The 16,494-nt window shown below is 36.9% G+C and overlaps 1 protein-coding gene across 1 annotated transcript in view; it reads right to left on the reverse strand.

Moving 5' to 3' along the window:
• The window catches only part of ADAM19 (ADAM metallopeptidase domain 19), a 71,735-nt gene that overhangs the window by 29,564 nt on the left and 25,677 nt on the right, over positions 1-16,494 (reverse strand). The window contains exons 4-10 of the mRNA XM_081935859.1: positions 13,316-13,394; positions 10,963-11,039; positions 8,342-8,534; positions 5,817-5,882; positions 3,008-3,079; positions 1,052-1,218; positions 614-698 (exon numbers count right to left, since the gene is read on the reverse strand). Of these exons, the coding sequence (XP_081791985.1) occupies positions 614-698; positions 1,052-1,218; positions 3,008-3,079; positions 5,817-5,882; positions 8,342-8,534; positions 10,963-11,039; positions 13,316-13,394 (739 nt within the window). The remainder of the gene's footprint in view (positions 1-613; positions 699-1,051; positions 1,219-3,007; positions 3,080-5,816; positions 5,883-8,341; positions 8,535-10,962; positions 11,040-13,315; positions 13,395-16,494) is intronic.

Raw genomic sequence — 16,494 nt, forward strand, 5'->3', positions numbered from 1 at the left:
CAATCTGGGGTTTCAAAGCAAACCATAGCACTAATGTCCTTTAAAGGAACTGGACTCTGAAATCCCACCCCTCTGATGAAAAAAACCCCAGCCTTAAGATCTCTTTTTGGGTTTTGTTCCAGTGGTGAAATTCATTTTTTTTTACTACCGGTTCTGTGGGCGTGGCCAACTCGATGTTACTCATGATCACGCCCACTCAGTTACAGGACCTCACCACCACCAAGCCACGCCCACAGAACCCAGTAAGAAAAAAATGTGTGTATGAGTCCATTCACAGCAGAGCTGCTGCTTCCTTTATGGTTCCCCCGCCACCTTCTTCCCTGGGTTTAATTTAAAGGGACAGGCTGCAGTAGCTCTGCTGCGAACAGAGGAAAAAATGTTCAGATTGGGTGGGCGGGTCAAGCAGCCGTTAAGAGGTGAGTGGCGACAGGGCAACCAGGTGAGTGTGAACGGGGCCACCAGGATTTTTGCCAATAGTTTGGAGAACTGCTGCCAATCGTCCCTGCTAGTTTGGAGAACCGGGCCAAACCGGAGAATTTCACCCCTAATTTGTTCCTATTTATTTCAAACTGTTTTGAACAAAGCAAGAATTTATTTATCATATGTAACTTACCATATTTACTCCTCCAGACTGATAAGACGAACACATGGCCATCAGAGGGGCCAATCCAATAGTAGTACCATGGAAGGACACCCCACTGTACCATGTTACAAGAGAGAGAGTGGAATTGTGAATAAAATTTGTCCATGTATGGATGTAGTTAAATTTTGAAAAGAGACCATTTTATGTAGCCTAATATGACCGCTTGCACTACACTCTCCTGAGACAACAGCGAGGAACTGGATCAGTTCTAATTTTTTATACCATACAAAGTACGATAGATGATCTCACAGGGAGGAACTTAAGAAGGGAGAATTATGAGAAAGCCTCACCCTTCTTCCATTTAAATCAGTAGAAAATACTGATCTAGCCTAGCAAGCCAGATTTGGTCCAAGGTTACTTATCCTTGCTGTAATTGGCATTTGGGAGGAGTCAAAATCAACAACTTACGTAATCAACTGGGCATTGTCATGCTTTTTCTTTATTAGTAATCTGCGCCGCCAAGCAAGAAATGACCAAAGCGTTGAATGTGGGTTCGCAGAGATTTCACACTTATTGTAGTCATTCCAGATTTCAAGTCCGACCAGAGCAATCCGTATGTTGAATGACCTATAGAACTAAAAGTTGAGGAAGGGGGAAAAGTCGAAGAGTTTTAGTTAATCAACAGGTTTTGTCTCTATGAAACAGCTCTAAAATGAGCTGCCTTTCTAAGAAGGTTTTCTGACAGATTCTTTCTTATTATTTCTCCCTGAGAAGTAAATGTCCGTACAGACCAGGGGTGTTAAACTGGCAGCGTGCGGGCTGGATGCGTAACATGCAGGCCACGCCCACCCCAGCTCCACGAATGGGGAAAACATCATGAAACATCACAAGACAGCAATGTGACGCGGCAAGTTTGATACCCATGGTATAGACCAGGGCTATCAAACTCCCAGCCTGTGGGCCGGATGCGTCACATGTTGGCCACACCCATGCCCAGTTTAGCAAAGGGGAAAAAGTCCTGATACATCACGTTACACCACTGTGAAAACGTGAGTTTGATTCTCATGGTAGACAATATGATGATATTTCAAAGAACTCCAGCTGAATTGAGTTCTTTGTGGTTTCTGGGATTGTTCTCCAAACAGAAAAGTTATTGTGAAGGACAGAAGCAACCTACACCACTTCTCTGCTCCAAAAGCACCCATCTACCATCAGTGGCATTCTTTCATTCAATACTGTTATAACATTTTCAATATCACAGGGGAAAATGAAATATAAAATTTCATATTACTAAGGTCCATATTAGTCAAGATATCCTATACTACTGAATCAATGAGAAAGGGTTTTAAAAAATATCAACCATAATGGTATATCTTAAAATGAGATAAACAATTTCTTTTGTTTAGCATTGGACTCCTCACATAATGTCTACAAAGAGTTGGTTAATAACTGCATTATGACAGAAGTGTCATACAGATGGTTTTTTTCTTAATCTTCTGCTCAATTATGTCCAATTCTTAGAGAATGCCTAGCCAGGTGTCTGAGGTTTTCTTGACATGGTTTTTCAGAAATAGTTTGCCATTGCTTTCTTCCATGGGCTGAAAGAGTGTCTGGCCCAAAGTCAGCCAGTTACTTTTCCACCCCAAGATGGGACTAGAACTCAGTCTCCTGGTTTCTAGCTTGATGCTTTAACTACTCCACCAAACTCTCAGCTCATATGACATTATGATAAGATTATATGTTCCCTTTTTGCTTAATATTCATAAAATCATTAATACACTATTATAAAGATCACTGTTGTTTAAAGATGTGAAGATGCCCTCAAACTGTATACCAAAATTTTGGAATCTACAGTTATATCCATAATTATTCATGATTGCAGATTCCGGAATTATGATATATGATCATGATGAGGGGTAGAAAGGAGAATCATTATTTCAGAGTTATTTTGGATTTACCAACTAGGATTACAGATATGTAATCATTTTCTCTTTATAAAGCAACATTCCATTGATAGCATGGAAAGGCTGATTATATATTATTTTAAAATTTGGCTGCCTGACGTATAAAAATACATGAACTTTCTAATGAAACCTTTTCCTTCCTATAGTTGTATGTTGCTTTGTCACTAGTTCTCTTTAATTTTCCTTTTCACATAAAAAGAATATATACTTTTAGAAGATAAATATTAATTGTTCAGTAACTGTATTTTAGTAATAGAATAATTAAATTAAAAGGCAACTCTCCCACAACCTTATCTTTACTCCAAGTTTCTTTCTTCTATCTGTTAGTTTCCATTTTTCTTTTTTAGAAAATGTGGGAAATTACACAGAATAGGCAGTTAAATACTCAGCTTCTCCTGATTTGTTATTTTAAAAGATAACAGGTTTTCCTTTAAAACATATACCATATATATGGTCTTACTTTATCTACATAATTGGCAGCTTCCACTAATTTATTCTTGGTTGCTTGAAGATCATATTTATTTTTCTGAAACTGAAATAGAAAAAAATATTCAGCCATAATCAGTGCTGCTGAACTGCAAAATAATCAATCAAAACTATGTTACAATATACATTTTCATAAATACAATGAATAAGGTACACTATGATGCATATATAAGTCTAAGTGCCATTGTTATTGCTAAGTGCTAAACATAACATATGAATGGTGTCCCAACTTCCAAAGCCAACAGAGAAATCCAGGGAGGTTTGCTTCCCATTTGTTCCATTTCTTTACCTACAACAGTTGAGGCATTATCTTAAGCACAGACTTCAGAAGCGTTTAGATTTTTGGGAATAAAAACTTGTGTTTTAGAAAACAATATTTTTAATCCTTCTTCCCTATGGTCAGCTGGTTGCATTATCTTCCTTTAGCCTTATGCAACTCAATCTACCTGAATGTATGTGTAGGGTTAATTGATTAATCAGTAGTTGGCAAACCACATTGATTAAATCAGTCAAAATCCACATTCCTTCCTCTGTTAATCTCTTTTGCTTACAAAAAGTGACAATGGAATTTACGCGTAGACATCACATTCCATACAGCAAAATATTAACTAGTAGAGAGTCACGAAGTGATCATGAAGTGTTCATGAGGTGTCCATGAGGAAAGCATGCATCTGTAAACCAATCAATAGTTGCCAAATGTATGTTCTGTCCAATGAGCCTTTACTATTCTGAGAATTCTGACAATAAAAGGGAGCCCCGAACAATGTTCTGGGTGGGTGCCCTTCAGGGCGCCTTCCATCGGGTGGCCTTCCCAGCACAACCTTACTCCTGTCTGCGTCTGCTTTTTCTACATCACCAACAGTATGAATATACATTTCTATAATTTGTTATTAAGGAAACAATTTAATTAAGTGCATTAATTTATGTAACAAAATATAGAAAGGAAACATTTGGAATTTCAAGAATCTCCTTTATTGTTTGTCTCCCCCCACCCTCTCACACACAAACATCTTCTTCATAGTGGGAAAGAAAAATGAAATGGCACTTTTGTTCATTTGACTAAGAGTATATTATAGCCATAACTCAGAAGAATCTGCACAATTTTAGCTATAATTCATGAGTAAGACAAGACGGCTTATTCACTCTGAGATAATTGAATAAACATTTATTGGGTATATTATTATGCACCTTATACTTGGCAAATTCAGAGTCACATAATTGAAGACTCAGGTGTATGATGTATGGATATGTGCTATGACTACGAATATAGCTGTCACCATGGCTAGGAATATATATTTCTTTGTATCAAGTGTAAATTAAAAATAGGAAAAAAATAGTCAAGTAAATAGCCAGTGAGACAATCAAATTACCCCAGAGATAAGATGTCAGCAGTAGTCCTGTCTTTGAAAAGAACCGAGCAGAAGGAAAAGGAATTAAAATTAAAAATTCATGAATGATCTAATGTCCTATTGGGAATTACACTAGCTAGTTCCAGTAATTGATTAGAAACAGATTCCAGACATATCCATACAGAATGTTTTTACATCTCTATCTATTTGGGCCTGTCCAGTCATCCAGGACACAGCTAGGAATAGTGGTCACACACCCAATTTGGTGTTCTTGAAGGAGTGGTGCCTTTATGATCTGGGGTTAATAATCATTTTTTTGATCCCTTTGTCATTGTCAGATCACAGTTTGGTAGCTTCTCCTAAGTCGCACCCCTTCACGGGGGAGGGGGGAACTTATTAGATTGGTCTGCCCCAATGACTGATTGACCCTAATGGGTTTCAGAGGAAGCAAGGAGGTTATGAGATCAGCTGCATAGACGTGCCAAGTCCCTAGTTGCCATCTGGAATAGGAAGGTGAGTGAAGTTTAGACAAGATTGTGCCCAAGTGGTATCTCCTAACCTGGGGAATCTTGGCGTTCTCTGTGGTATATGAAAGAACGCAGAGTTATTAAATGGATTAAGTGATGTCTAGAATGCAGCTGGTGAATGAACAAAGAATGAACTCAACAACTAAACACTGCTGTTAAAGAAGCACTTGCCACCACTTAAATCCATCTACTTCCACCATTACCACTAGTTACCTAAAGCAACCAAAATGTTTGGTTTAATGTGCAGATGGCAGAGTTCATTTGCAGAGAACCCTGCTACTACTGCAGTGTACAAGCTCCAAGGAATCCCAGATTACATTCTAAGATATCATCTCCGTTAACTCAATGTATCGGGTGTCACCTGACTGAGGGATTTTGTCTACAAGTATTCTGCAAATCAGTCACAGTTGACTACTAGGAAATCTTCTCCTATTCCCAGATTGAATGGGATTCAGGACATCTTAAACAATGCCATGGATAAAATTTCGCAGACACAATAAATCTGTTGCACCATTCTTATTGCCATGAACCTGCATTGTATCTGTGTTAATTGTATTTTTCCTTGTTTTGTGACATCAGAATTCTGGGTGTCTTTTCAGCTGTTTCATCCACAGATCTCCTCTGTACACTAAGGATCAACAATTAAAGGGAGGCAACTCAGAAACAATCATATCCTTGTAGTTGGAGTTGTAGACACTGACCGGGCACATGGCAGTACTGCCTTTTAATCTCCGGCAGGACAGTGAACAATCAAAATTATTTCTCACAAAACTGATACTAGCATTTCCCCATAGACACTTCTAAGGTAACGTAACTGGGATTTTGGATCACTGATTTGTCCAGGTTATGTAGTATCTTATCTGTCCTGAGTTCACCACTAATCAGACATAATGAGCAACTTTCTTACTTCTGCATAATCAGCTACTAATAGAAGCTCCACAAATTTCATTGATTGTTGATCATCCCTCTTCACCTATGGCAGAAATACAAAAAAATACATGCTTGGGGTTTATTTTGGTCAAACAATGAACCCGTTATGCAATAGAATAGCAGAGTTGGAAGGGACCTTGGAGGTCTTCTAGTCCAACCCCCTGCCTAGGCAGAAAACGCTACACCATTTCAGACAAATGGCTATCCAACATCTTCTTAAAGACTTCCAGTGTTGGGGCATTCACAACTTCTGGAGGCAAGCTGTTCCACTGATTAATTGTTCTAACTGTCAGGAAATTTCTCCTCAGTTCTAAGTTGCTTCTCTCCTTGGTTAGTTTCCACCCATTGCTTCCTGTTCTGCCCTCAGGTGCTTTGGAGAATAGTTTGACTCCCACCTCTTTACAGCAGCCCCTGAGATATTGGAACACTGCTATCATGTCTCTCCTAGTCCTTCTTTTCATTAAACTAGACATACCCAGTTCCTGCAACCATTCTTCATATGTTTTAGTCTCCAGTCCCCCAATCATCTTTGTTGCTCTTCTCTGCACTCTTTCTAGAGTCTCCACATCTTTTCTACATCGTGGTGACCAAAACTGAATGCAGTATTCCAAGTGTGGCCTTACCAAGGCATTATAAAGTGGTATTAACACTTCACATGATCTTGATTCTATCCCTCTGTTTATGTAGCCTAGAACTGTGTTGGCTTTTTTGGCAGCTGCTGCACACTGCTGGCTCATATTTAAATGGTTAACCTCTGTACATATGTTCATTTTAAGAGAAGTAATGACCAGTCATACATTAGATGAGCAACTGTTCATAATAAGTATCAATGGTGTATCTTAAACAAATTACATTTAAGCTACATATTGTTCTTATATAGACGATTCACCATGTCTACCCTTCATTTAAGTCCTATTTAAGTCCTATTCTCAGTCATCTGCCACACATACACAGATATATAACTGCAAATTACTTACATTCTTATTTTCTTATCAAGACATTATGACTGAGTCCAAAATACTCACTGGACTATTCTCCTATAAATATTAGTTCATATTACTTTATCACAAGTTTGAATGTATGATTTATTTAGGACCCCAAGTATAAACACTAGAAAATATTTCTAGCCCTCTGAACTGACTGAATTCTCCTTTAGAAAAACCTTTGGGCTTGTTTATTTTTTCTTTATTTAAAAATATACCTTCTTAAATAAATACATTTATTTAAAATATACTTTCTTAAATAAATAAACAATACTAGACTGATTACCTCATCCACCACACACATTATTGAAGCTTTCAGGAAGAAAAAGGCAATTTAGAATATAATAGAATAACAGAGTTGGAAGGGACATTGGAGGTCTTCTAGTCTAACCCACAGTTTAGGCAGAAAACCCTAAAACATTTCACACAAATGGTTATTCAATCTCTTCTTAAAAACTTCCAGTGTTGGAGCATTTACAACTTCTGGAGGCAAGTTGTTCCACTGATTAACTGTCAGGAAATTTCTCCTTAGTTCTAAGTTGCTTCTCTCCTTGGTTAGTTTCCACCCATTGCTTCTTGTTCTGCCCTCAGGTGCTTTGGAGAATAGCTTGACTCTTCTTTGTCACAGTCCTGAGATATTGGAACATGCTATCATGTCACCCTAGTCCTTCTTTTTATCAAACTAGAAATACCCAATTCCAGCAACCATTCTTCACATGTTTTAGCCTCCAGTCCCCTAATCATCTTTGTTGCTCTTCTCTGCACTCTTTCTAGAGTCTCCACATCTTTATGAGGCAATGAAAATATTTAAGGACATCAGAAATGAATTGGCTCTTCTCTGCTCAATTGTTTGCCAACAACAGATGAAACAGTTGAGGTTGGGATCAGTGGCTGCTCCTAAGTGGGAGAAAGTGTGTGATAGTTGCAAAAGTGCATGCAAGTGATTTCAGACCTGCTACCAGATGAAAGAGGACATATGGGTTGATGTACATGAGTGATTTTGAGTCTGGGCAGATAGATTTACCTGAGTGACTTGTAACCTTCTCTACCGGCTTCCCCTTTGACTATGTTTGTGGGAAGCTGTCAGGGAAGGTCACAATTGGTAATTACATGACTGTGGGGCACTGCAACTGTCATAATTGTGAGATGGTTGGCAAGCACCCAGTTCACAGTCATGTGACTTCAGGGACATTGTGACAGCCAGAAGATTTCAAGAAGCATTTTCAGTATCACTTGTTCAGCACCATTGCAACTTCAAAGGGTCATTTAATGAGTGGTCAGTAAGCAAGGACTACCTATTATTTCTCAGCTTCAGCTGTCCATCTGTGAGCATTGGGATAATAAACTACCCTGGATTTTCTAACTGCTGGCGATTGAATGATTGTTGGAATAGCCCATGTAGAGCAATTTGAAAGCTTAACAAATGCACTACCTTATTTTTCTTTACTCCCTCACAGGGAAAACATCACAGGATGATGTTGCTACATCCTGTAAGATAGGAAGAATAACTCAGACATACCCTGTGATAATGGGGTTCAGTTCGGCCTGTCAACTCTGCAAGCCAATCTGTGACCTTTGACTCCAAATGCTCATTTTCACAGCTTCCGTGAGGAACTTTGAGATGCTCAGATCTGTAGATGAAGTGATGCTCCTGGCTATCAGGAAGAGGTTCTAAGACGTAACTGAGGTTGTTGCTTATAACTATAAGGCCACTGAAAAACAATTCAACAAACCATCAGAAGGCAGGGAAAGCAAATCAGCTAAAATAAATAAATAAAGAATTTAGTAACAACAGATTTTGGTAAGATGTAGTTCAGAGTTGGTATCTACAAGAGTGACATTTAATAATATTGGAAAGTCACAGTGATTTTCAAAGCTAACCAGGACTTTTAATAAAATCCCAGATTTTAAATTTTGAACCCAACAAAGAAAAGACATGGCTATTTCTAAGACCCCAAAATACCATTCCACTTAATGGCTATAAGGAGACTAATATTAAATATATTACAATGAAACTAAGTGAACAAAAGAATCTTAAAGTAAAATTAGTAATGGAAATAAAAAATGAAAGGCCTTTAAAATATAGAGGTCTAAGCTAGCTAACCAGTCTATGTACAATATATTTACTGCTATTGTTACTGGTTGTACTTTTAAAATTTAGTTTTAACTTATTAACTACTCAAAATCACTGCTGTGAAATGGGCAGCTATATCATTTGATTGAAACAAGGGAATATATAAATAAAATAATTAATAGTGTCTGTTTTTTTTAGTTCCACAGTCTTTTCTGGAAGGAATGCTTTTAAAATCACTGAAAACTATGGAGATCAGCCTCTGAAAAACCCAATTCTCTCTTTAGTCAGATGTAAATATTCTCCTGTCTTTTAATAATATTGGTTTTTTTAAAAAAATATGGATTTTTTGAAATTTATAGTTCTTCATTTATAATTATCTATGTTATGCCACATAATCATATTTGTAAGATGAGCAGCTATGGGAATAAATGAATGAGGTCAGCCACTTTCCTAGCTGTGCTTTATTTTCCCACAAGAATTAAAAACATATGCAAGAATTTACCTTCTGCTTTTTTGATCAGGAATCCCAAATTATTTTGATATTAAAATAATGTAAAGAATGCTGGGCAACATGTGGAACAGCTGTGCAGTCAATCAAAAAATTAACAACAAACTACAAATTTTGAAGCCACAGCCCAAAACACCGGAAAAAGGAGGGAGGATGAAAGTGGCTCACTTTGCATCTGTGATGCTTTCTATTTGTGTAGGTCTTGTGTATCAGCCATAAAAGGAAGATTTTATTTTGTTTATACACCCAGACAATTTGTTTACATTAAGTTTGGCTTGAGACTATTGAGGATTAAAAAAAAAATTGGCCAAAGCTATTTCCTAACTGGACAGAAGCCCAGCTTTCAATAGGCTCTGAAGTGACCAAAAGGAAACCAAGTCCTGTTTATAAAAACAATGTGTTTAATTTCTTAAGTGCACTGTAGAATTAGCATGTGTCAATCAGCAGGAAAGGCTCCTTGTAAAATCCTTGCTATCCAAGGATTTTACAAAATCCCATGACTAAGCGAGAACTTCATACTATATTGTAGTAAGGATCAGATGTTTGCAAGATTGCTACAGATATTAAGACCAAAATAAATATTCCGAAACTTGTTCTGAGATAAATAATATCAGGCTAAAGAAAGGCAAGAATGAATGAAAATGATTTCATCCCTGATGGTTCCAGGTACGCTTCGAGAAAGAACCCACTTATCCCAAATTCTGCAGACCTGCTATCAGTTAAGATGGGTTAGACCAGGGGTGTCCAAACTTGGCAACTTTAAGACTTGTGGACTTCAACTCCCAGAATTCCCCAGCCAGCTCTTCTGGCTGGGGAATTCTGGGAGTTGAAGTCCACAAGTCTTAAAGTTGCCAAGTTTAGACACCCCTGGGTTAGAGAGTCAATTGTCTTATTCCAAATAAGCTAAACAAGAAGACTGTAGATCCCCCCCAACATGGAATCCCTGGATATAAATCAACATTTGTTTTTACAGCAAGGATAACTACCTTCCAACTTCTGAATTATGTGAAGCTACCCTCTAGCTAGCTTCTTTTTTCATGACCCTTGAAGCCTTTTAAAATTAGTCTACAGAAATTTGATGCAAAACTCTGAAGAAATGATGTTTTAAAAGAATAGTAAAATAGTGGGATACTTCTTTTTAAAAAGTCAAGTTTCTCAAAACAAATGAGTGTTTTCAGTATTCCTCCCCAGTGTGGTCATCTCACTGCAGTCCATAGTGGTGTTGTTGTTGGTGATGGTGGAGGAGGAGGAGAAGGAAAGGGAGCAGCAGCAGCAGTCCCATTGCCAAAAGCTGCCCATCCCTATCTTGTGGTATTTGGAAGGAACAATATAAATAAAGCTTACTGAATCCTTCTGAGATCATCCTCAGAAATATTGGTTTAACAGCAGAGCTGCACACAGGGAAAAAAAGCTATTTTTTGTCCATCGCTTAGCCATTCATTTACCTAGTATTTTTTAGAAGTCCTTTGGTCATTACTCTAACTTTTAACTGCGAATGATGAGATTGTTCAAATGTTACTTTGTAGACAGAGAATGCATGAAAGAGCTGGAAACTTACCGTAGACCTTTGCATGTGCTGAGCACCACACTTGATTCACGAATGGCCCTCACCCGACCATGGTAAAAGCAATTATCCTGAGAGGGTGAAACGAAGTGTCGTGAACAAGTATTGTTTCTGATTGCCATGTTTTTACCTTTCCTATTGCACTTCCTACTTGTGTATTATGTGTTTGTGCTCTTGCCCATGTCTGACATCTACCCTATCCCTTGCTCCCGCCTGCAGAGGACTCCTCATGTCATAAAACTGAAGAGATTTTCTATAACCTTTTCTTTTGCCTCAATAACAAAATGCTTAAACATGAAAATCCCAGATTCTAAATTTGTGTGTGATGTCTGTACCTTCTAAGCTATCCAGTCTAGAAGTGTTCATGAACTTAAAAATGGATATCGTCCAGGAGCTGATCTTTCAACTTCTGTCTTCTGCTAAGTGGGATCTGAAAGCTTGTTATCCTCTCAAGCCCTTCCTAAATTCACATGCCAGCTGGATCTTGTCCAGCCGGACCTCTCTTCCGAATTAACTGACTGGAAAAATGTTGACTGGATAGCAGCACTTCAGATGGTGAATTAGGTGGTTTACAAATAAGTGTTCATAATAACAGCTTTCTTCTTCTCTTTACTGTAGTTTCCTAAAAGAGGCTGACTGTGCAAAATTATAATGGCTGTTTGGTTGCGGATTTTTTTTTTTTTTTGCTAGTTTTCATAGTGGGATTCTATGCAACACAGCTTTATCATTTCACAATGTTTGTGGTTTTTCATAAGAATAAAATTGTAAAATACCAACTACCCCAGAAGTCAGTAAAACTTTTTCAGCCAGAAAAGTTCCAGTCTTCTCTCCAAAAGTTTTGTTCAATAGAATAATAACTGCATTAGTACATACAATTCTCCCTCTCTCACTTTTAAAATAGAAATAGTTTTGCAAATTATTTTCCCTCCCCTGCAAAATACTCTCTCAAAATTTACAAATAAATGAGCGTGTTGAAGGTATAAAGAAAGTATTTGGCACTCAGGATTGAAATGAAAGGTCCTTGGTGCTGTCTGAACTTAGTTGTTCAACCAAGCTCAGAGGGCACCAAGAACCTTTCAAATGAGGGTATGCATACAAAAAGTAAGTGGGGTTACAAAGCATACTGATCTATAGCCATATTTGATCTAAGTATTATTTATTGAAAACTACAATTGGTTGTATTTCACAAGACAAAACTAAGACAAAACCAAGGTAACTCTATTATGGCTTAAACCAGTCTGGGAAACCCAGCCATTATGGACAATTTCAGCCCTAAGCTTTATTTTAGTAGGAATGAATAGAGGGAGAGATTGAAAAGATTTCCTATCTCCAGAGGGTTAAATAAGCCATGATAGGATCACTTTTATGCCTTTTCATGTCAACTTTTCATGTAACTGACTTGGATCCCTACCAAAAGAGTGGGGAAAGATAAATGAATCTGCATGAGATTGCACATTATCACATGGCTTCATATGAATCCAGCTGCATGGCTGTAGTGGTTGGTTCACTGTTGTTGTGTTTTGTTGGGTTTTTGTTGTTGTTGTTTTATAGTTCAGTCGCCCATCAGCATATCACTGCAAGACAGCACTGTATTAGGGACACCAATGAAGTTCATTGCCAATTTTGCATGGAATTTCAAGGACCACACCCACATTGCAAGCTAATTCTATGTAGTTATGGATCACTCTGTTCATCATTACACTGAACAGTTACACCTAACATTTCAGTAAATTCTATGAAACAATATCTGGTAAATTGTTAATGTGGGATATAGTAGATTGCAAAAGTTTTGCTTTTTAAGATAAAAGTCAGTTTGGAAAAGGAATAGAACTGATTTCTATTTTTGCCTTTTCAAGTATTCTGCCTCATCTGAATGGTATTTATATATTGTTGGAGTTTCTATGTTATACTATTCCAAAATGACTCTTGGCAGTAAAGATATAAAAAATACAGTGGCTTATTATATTTAGTCATAAAAAGATAATTTGTTGAAGAAATGAACTGAATAGACTGCTGCAGTTAAGAAAACTGTAGCAGCTACTATAATAAATCCCATATCAGATTCTTATTCAATCACTACTTCCATATTACATCATTATACTTAGCAATGAACTCATCTCGAAAAAAGCAAAAGACCAATGAATATTTCTTTATTTACCTCCCCAGCTTTGAATCAGAGTATATTTGAAACTGCTCCCTTGATAATTTTTTCTCCAACATTTTTGTGCCTCCAAATCATTTTTTTCAGGGTGCAATCAAGACTTGTTCCCTGTAAAGCCTATCCAAGTTGGAACCAGGGTTGTCTATTCAAAGGGATTTGTCTCATGAAATTACATTTGATACTCACTGTTTTGTTCAAGCAGATGGTTTGGGCTGTTCCAGTTTTGGTATAATGAGTTTCAGTGTAGTCTGGTGCAAAGAGATCCCTACCAACAAAAATGAAGGAAGAGGGAAGGATGGGGTGGAGGGCGGAGGAGAGGAAAAATAAAATTAATATCATTTGAATATGCATCTGCATGAAATCTTGAAACTCTATTTCATCAATAACCAATTGTAACATTTAGAAAAAAAGTTGTCAATCAGACACATGAAAAAAATTGATTAAAGTTGTGACAATGATTAATAAATGTCAATATTATGTGTCAAGAAAAATGGCAAGATTAAGTAAAATCAGTTTAGCAGGTGAAAAATGTTCTTCTTAAAACTGTGCTGGACATCTGATACTTTGTGGCCAATCTGACACTTCAACAATCTGCATAATGCAATATGAGATGGAAAGAAAAATGTCTTTCTCCACTCCTTTCATACCATTCATAACTCTATAAACATGATTGTTCATTTCATTAAACATCCTCCGATGATTCTTCACCTCATGAATTCATAGAAAAGATGAGAGAAACCTAAATATTTCGCACCCTAAATGTGCTCCAGAAGGACTTCAGGTTAATGGATGAGTCATGGAAGCTTTTATCCTCATTGTGAGATGCTAACAAATCTAATTTTGCTTTCCCCCTGCTCTTTGTTAATAGAGGTCACTTCATTATGTTGCATCTTCAGACTATGATTAATCAAAACAGACACAAACAGAACTGCAAAATAAGCTCAGATACACCTCCTGTGCTATCAAAGGTCTGGACAACATGCATTTTCAAGAATCAATCATTGTCTTTGCCAATTGTATTACCTGCCTGGAAGATGACATTAGCAATTAGCAAAGAGCGGTCAGTAGAATGGCTGAGTCAAGATTGCTTTGTGGAGTGGTGAAGCTAAATGCAGTTAAACTTTATTTTTATGTCTGATTCTCACTGATCTGCATTTGTTCAGGGTTCAGAACCTGCTTATCTATTGCCCACATAGATGTTTATTCAAGTGTATGCAGATTTGCTACGTTTTCCATATATATCCATATATTTATACCCATAACTGAATCTTATTTGTATAGTTTTGCTCTCTTCCAACTCCCAGGTCTCAAACAAATAAAGATGGCTGGATTGCAGCTCAGGCAGTGTAATGCTATTAAGGGCACTATATCTACAGTACAATTATATTGTTTATATATTCCTTATATTGTCTTTTTATCACTTCATTTCCCTTTATTGTTCTTTAGCCTATGATGCCATTCTTTAGAACTCTAAAAGAAACAGGAAATATTGGGATTATTTACAATGAACAAACAAAACTGTACCATCTGATTTCTATCTAGTAACACAAATTTAACATTAGCAATAATCAAACCAAATTTTATGGTGGTATCAAGATGACTAAGTCTATTCCCAGATGAGAGACAACCTCTTTAATATTGTTACCATTTTCCTTTTGCCTAATAAACTAATAAATGTAATGTATTGTAGTTAATTTAGTTTAACTAATAAACTAAAATGTAATCTCAGAGAAAGAATTTTTATTCAGTATGCCTGGCTTTCTGCAAAGAGAGGATTCATTGAGGGTTCTGTAAATCCTAAAACTAGAATTTAGGATAACATACATTAGACAGTAATATCATCTGTGCAAGTCAATATCTGTCAGAAATAGCATGTACATTATGTAGGAATGCATCTTTATCAGGGGCATTTATATGAAACTCCAAAGTAAAACATTATGTACAATATTTTAAAATCTGAAAAGGTTGAAGTTTAATGCTTAGTTCTAGTCTCTTCTTGTCTTAGTCAATGTAACAATTAAAAAATAAAGCCTTCCTTTTTTCTCTAAAGTTACTTTGGAGAAAGAATTTAGGAGAACACATTTCCACTTCTATAGTACTATCCTTTTATCAGTTATAGAATAAATGTAATAGATCTAATAAAAGCTTGAGGGGGGGAAATAACTCCCTCAAATCCTATATTAGAAAGATGCCCCACTCAACATTTGGTCCCCTAGTGAAATTATCAGAAGACATTATACTACAATATTTCAAAACCTAAAAGTAATTCCAAAATTTAGGGTCATATAACATGGATCTGCTTGCTGGATGTTAGAATTCAGTAGAAAAATCTAACAGAAGAAAAAAAACTGCATTGGCACCAGTTGCAATAAGAAAGAAGGCAAGAAGCTCAAATGACATTTCTGGATTAAGGAGGTCCTCCACCTTCCATGTCACCATAGCTACTTTGTCACTGAGCCACTGCCACCCATCATCTTTGTACTTCTTCGCAGATGTCCTGGCTATTTCCTCTCCAGCCTCTCCCTCTAATAACTTGGGATTATCAGGAAGCTATTACTTTAATGATACACAAGGATTTACTGCTTATTGCTCTATCTCCATCCATGATCATCATTAGCATTACCTTTGAGCTCATTTGGCTCACAGCCCTTAGACAATCTGAACACATAAAAAATGGATGGACCTTGAAAAAGAGCATATTGCTGCACTGCGTGTTCATTTAATTACTAAACATACTTTAAACGGTATCTGTTTCCTGTCCCATCCCATCAGCTCTTATTGATTTCTCATTGGTAGTTGGAAGCCATTCAGGGTCACTATAAGCCAGGTGGTAGATACATTTAACAAATATGGTAAATCGCCACCAAAATAGAGAATTTGGGATATACGAACCAATGTTTAGTGCTAACAAAGCCAATGTATATATGTGAATGTACCTTTAAATCAGTCTACCAATTAAATGAACAAGTCCACACATTTTTCTCAGCAACATTTTAATAGTAGTTTACCACTGCCTTTTTCTTAATGCTGAGGGAGAAATACACATGGCCTACATTCACCTAATTAAGTTCCATGCCTAAAACTAGAATTTGCACTATTCCAGTTTCTAAACCACTACACCAAACACCTGTACACATTACACCAATGGTTCTCTAGCAACAGAGCCAGTAATTATTTTATAATGTAAAGCTTATGTTAGTTTTTCTCAGCCTCATGCTATGGATACAATACTAACAATTCTTAGCTAGAATGGAAATAAATGAGCAATGCAAACTATACATACCTACCAACTTCATTGAGACGGAGTCTCATACATGTAACTTATCTGAGCATCCTTAGTAACTTTAAACTTTGCTCTTCAACAA

The sequence above is a fragment of the Natrix helvetica genome (assembly GCF_964273705.1).
Source record: "Natrix helvetica genome assembly, chromosome: 1".
Classification (NCBI taxonomy): Eukaryota; Metazoa; Chordata; class Lepidosauria; order Squamata; family Natricidae; genus Natrix; species Natrix helvetica.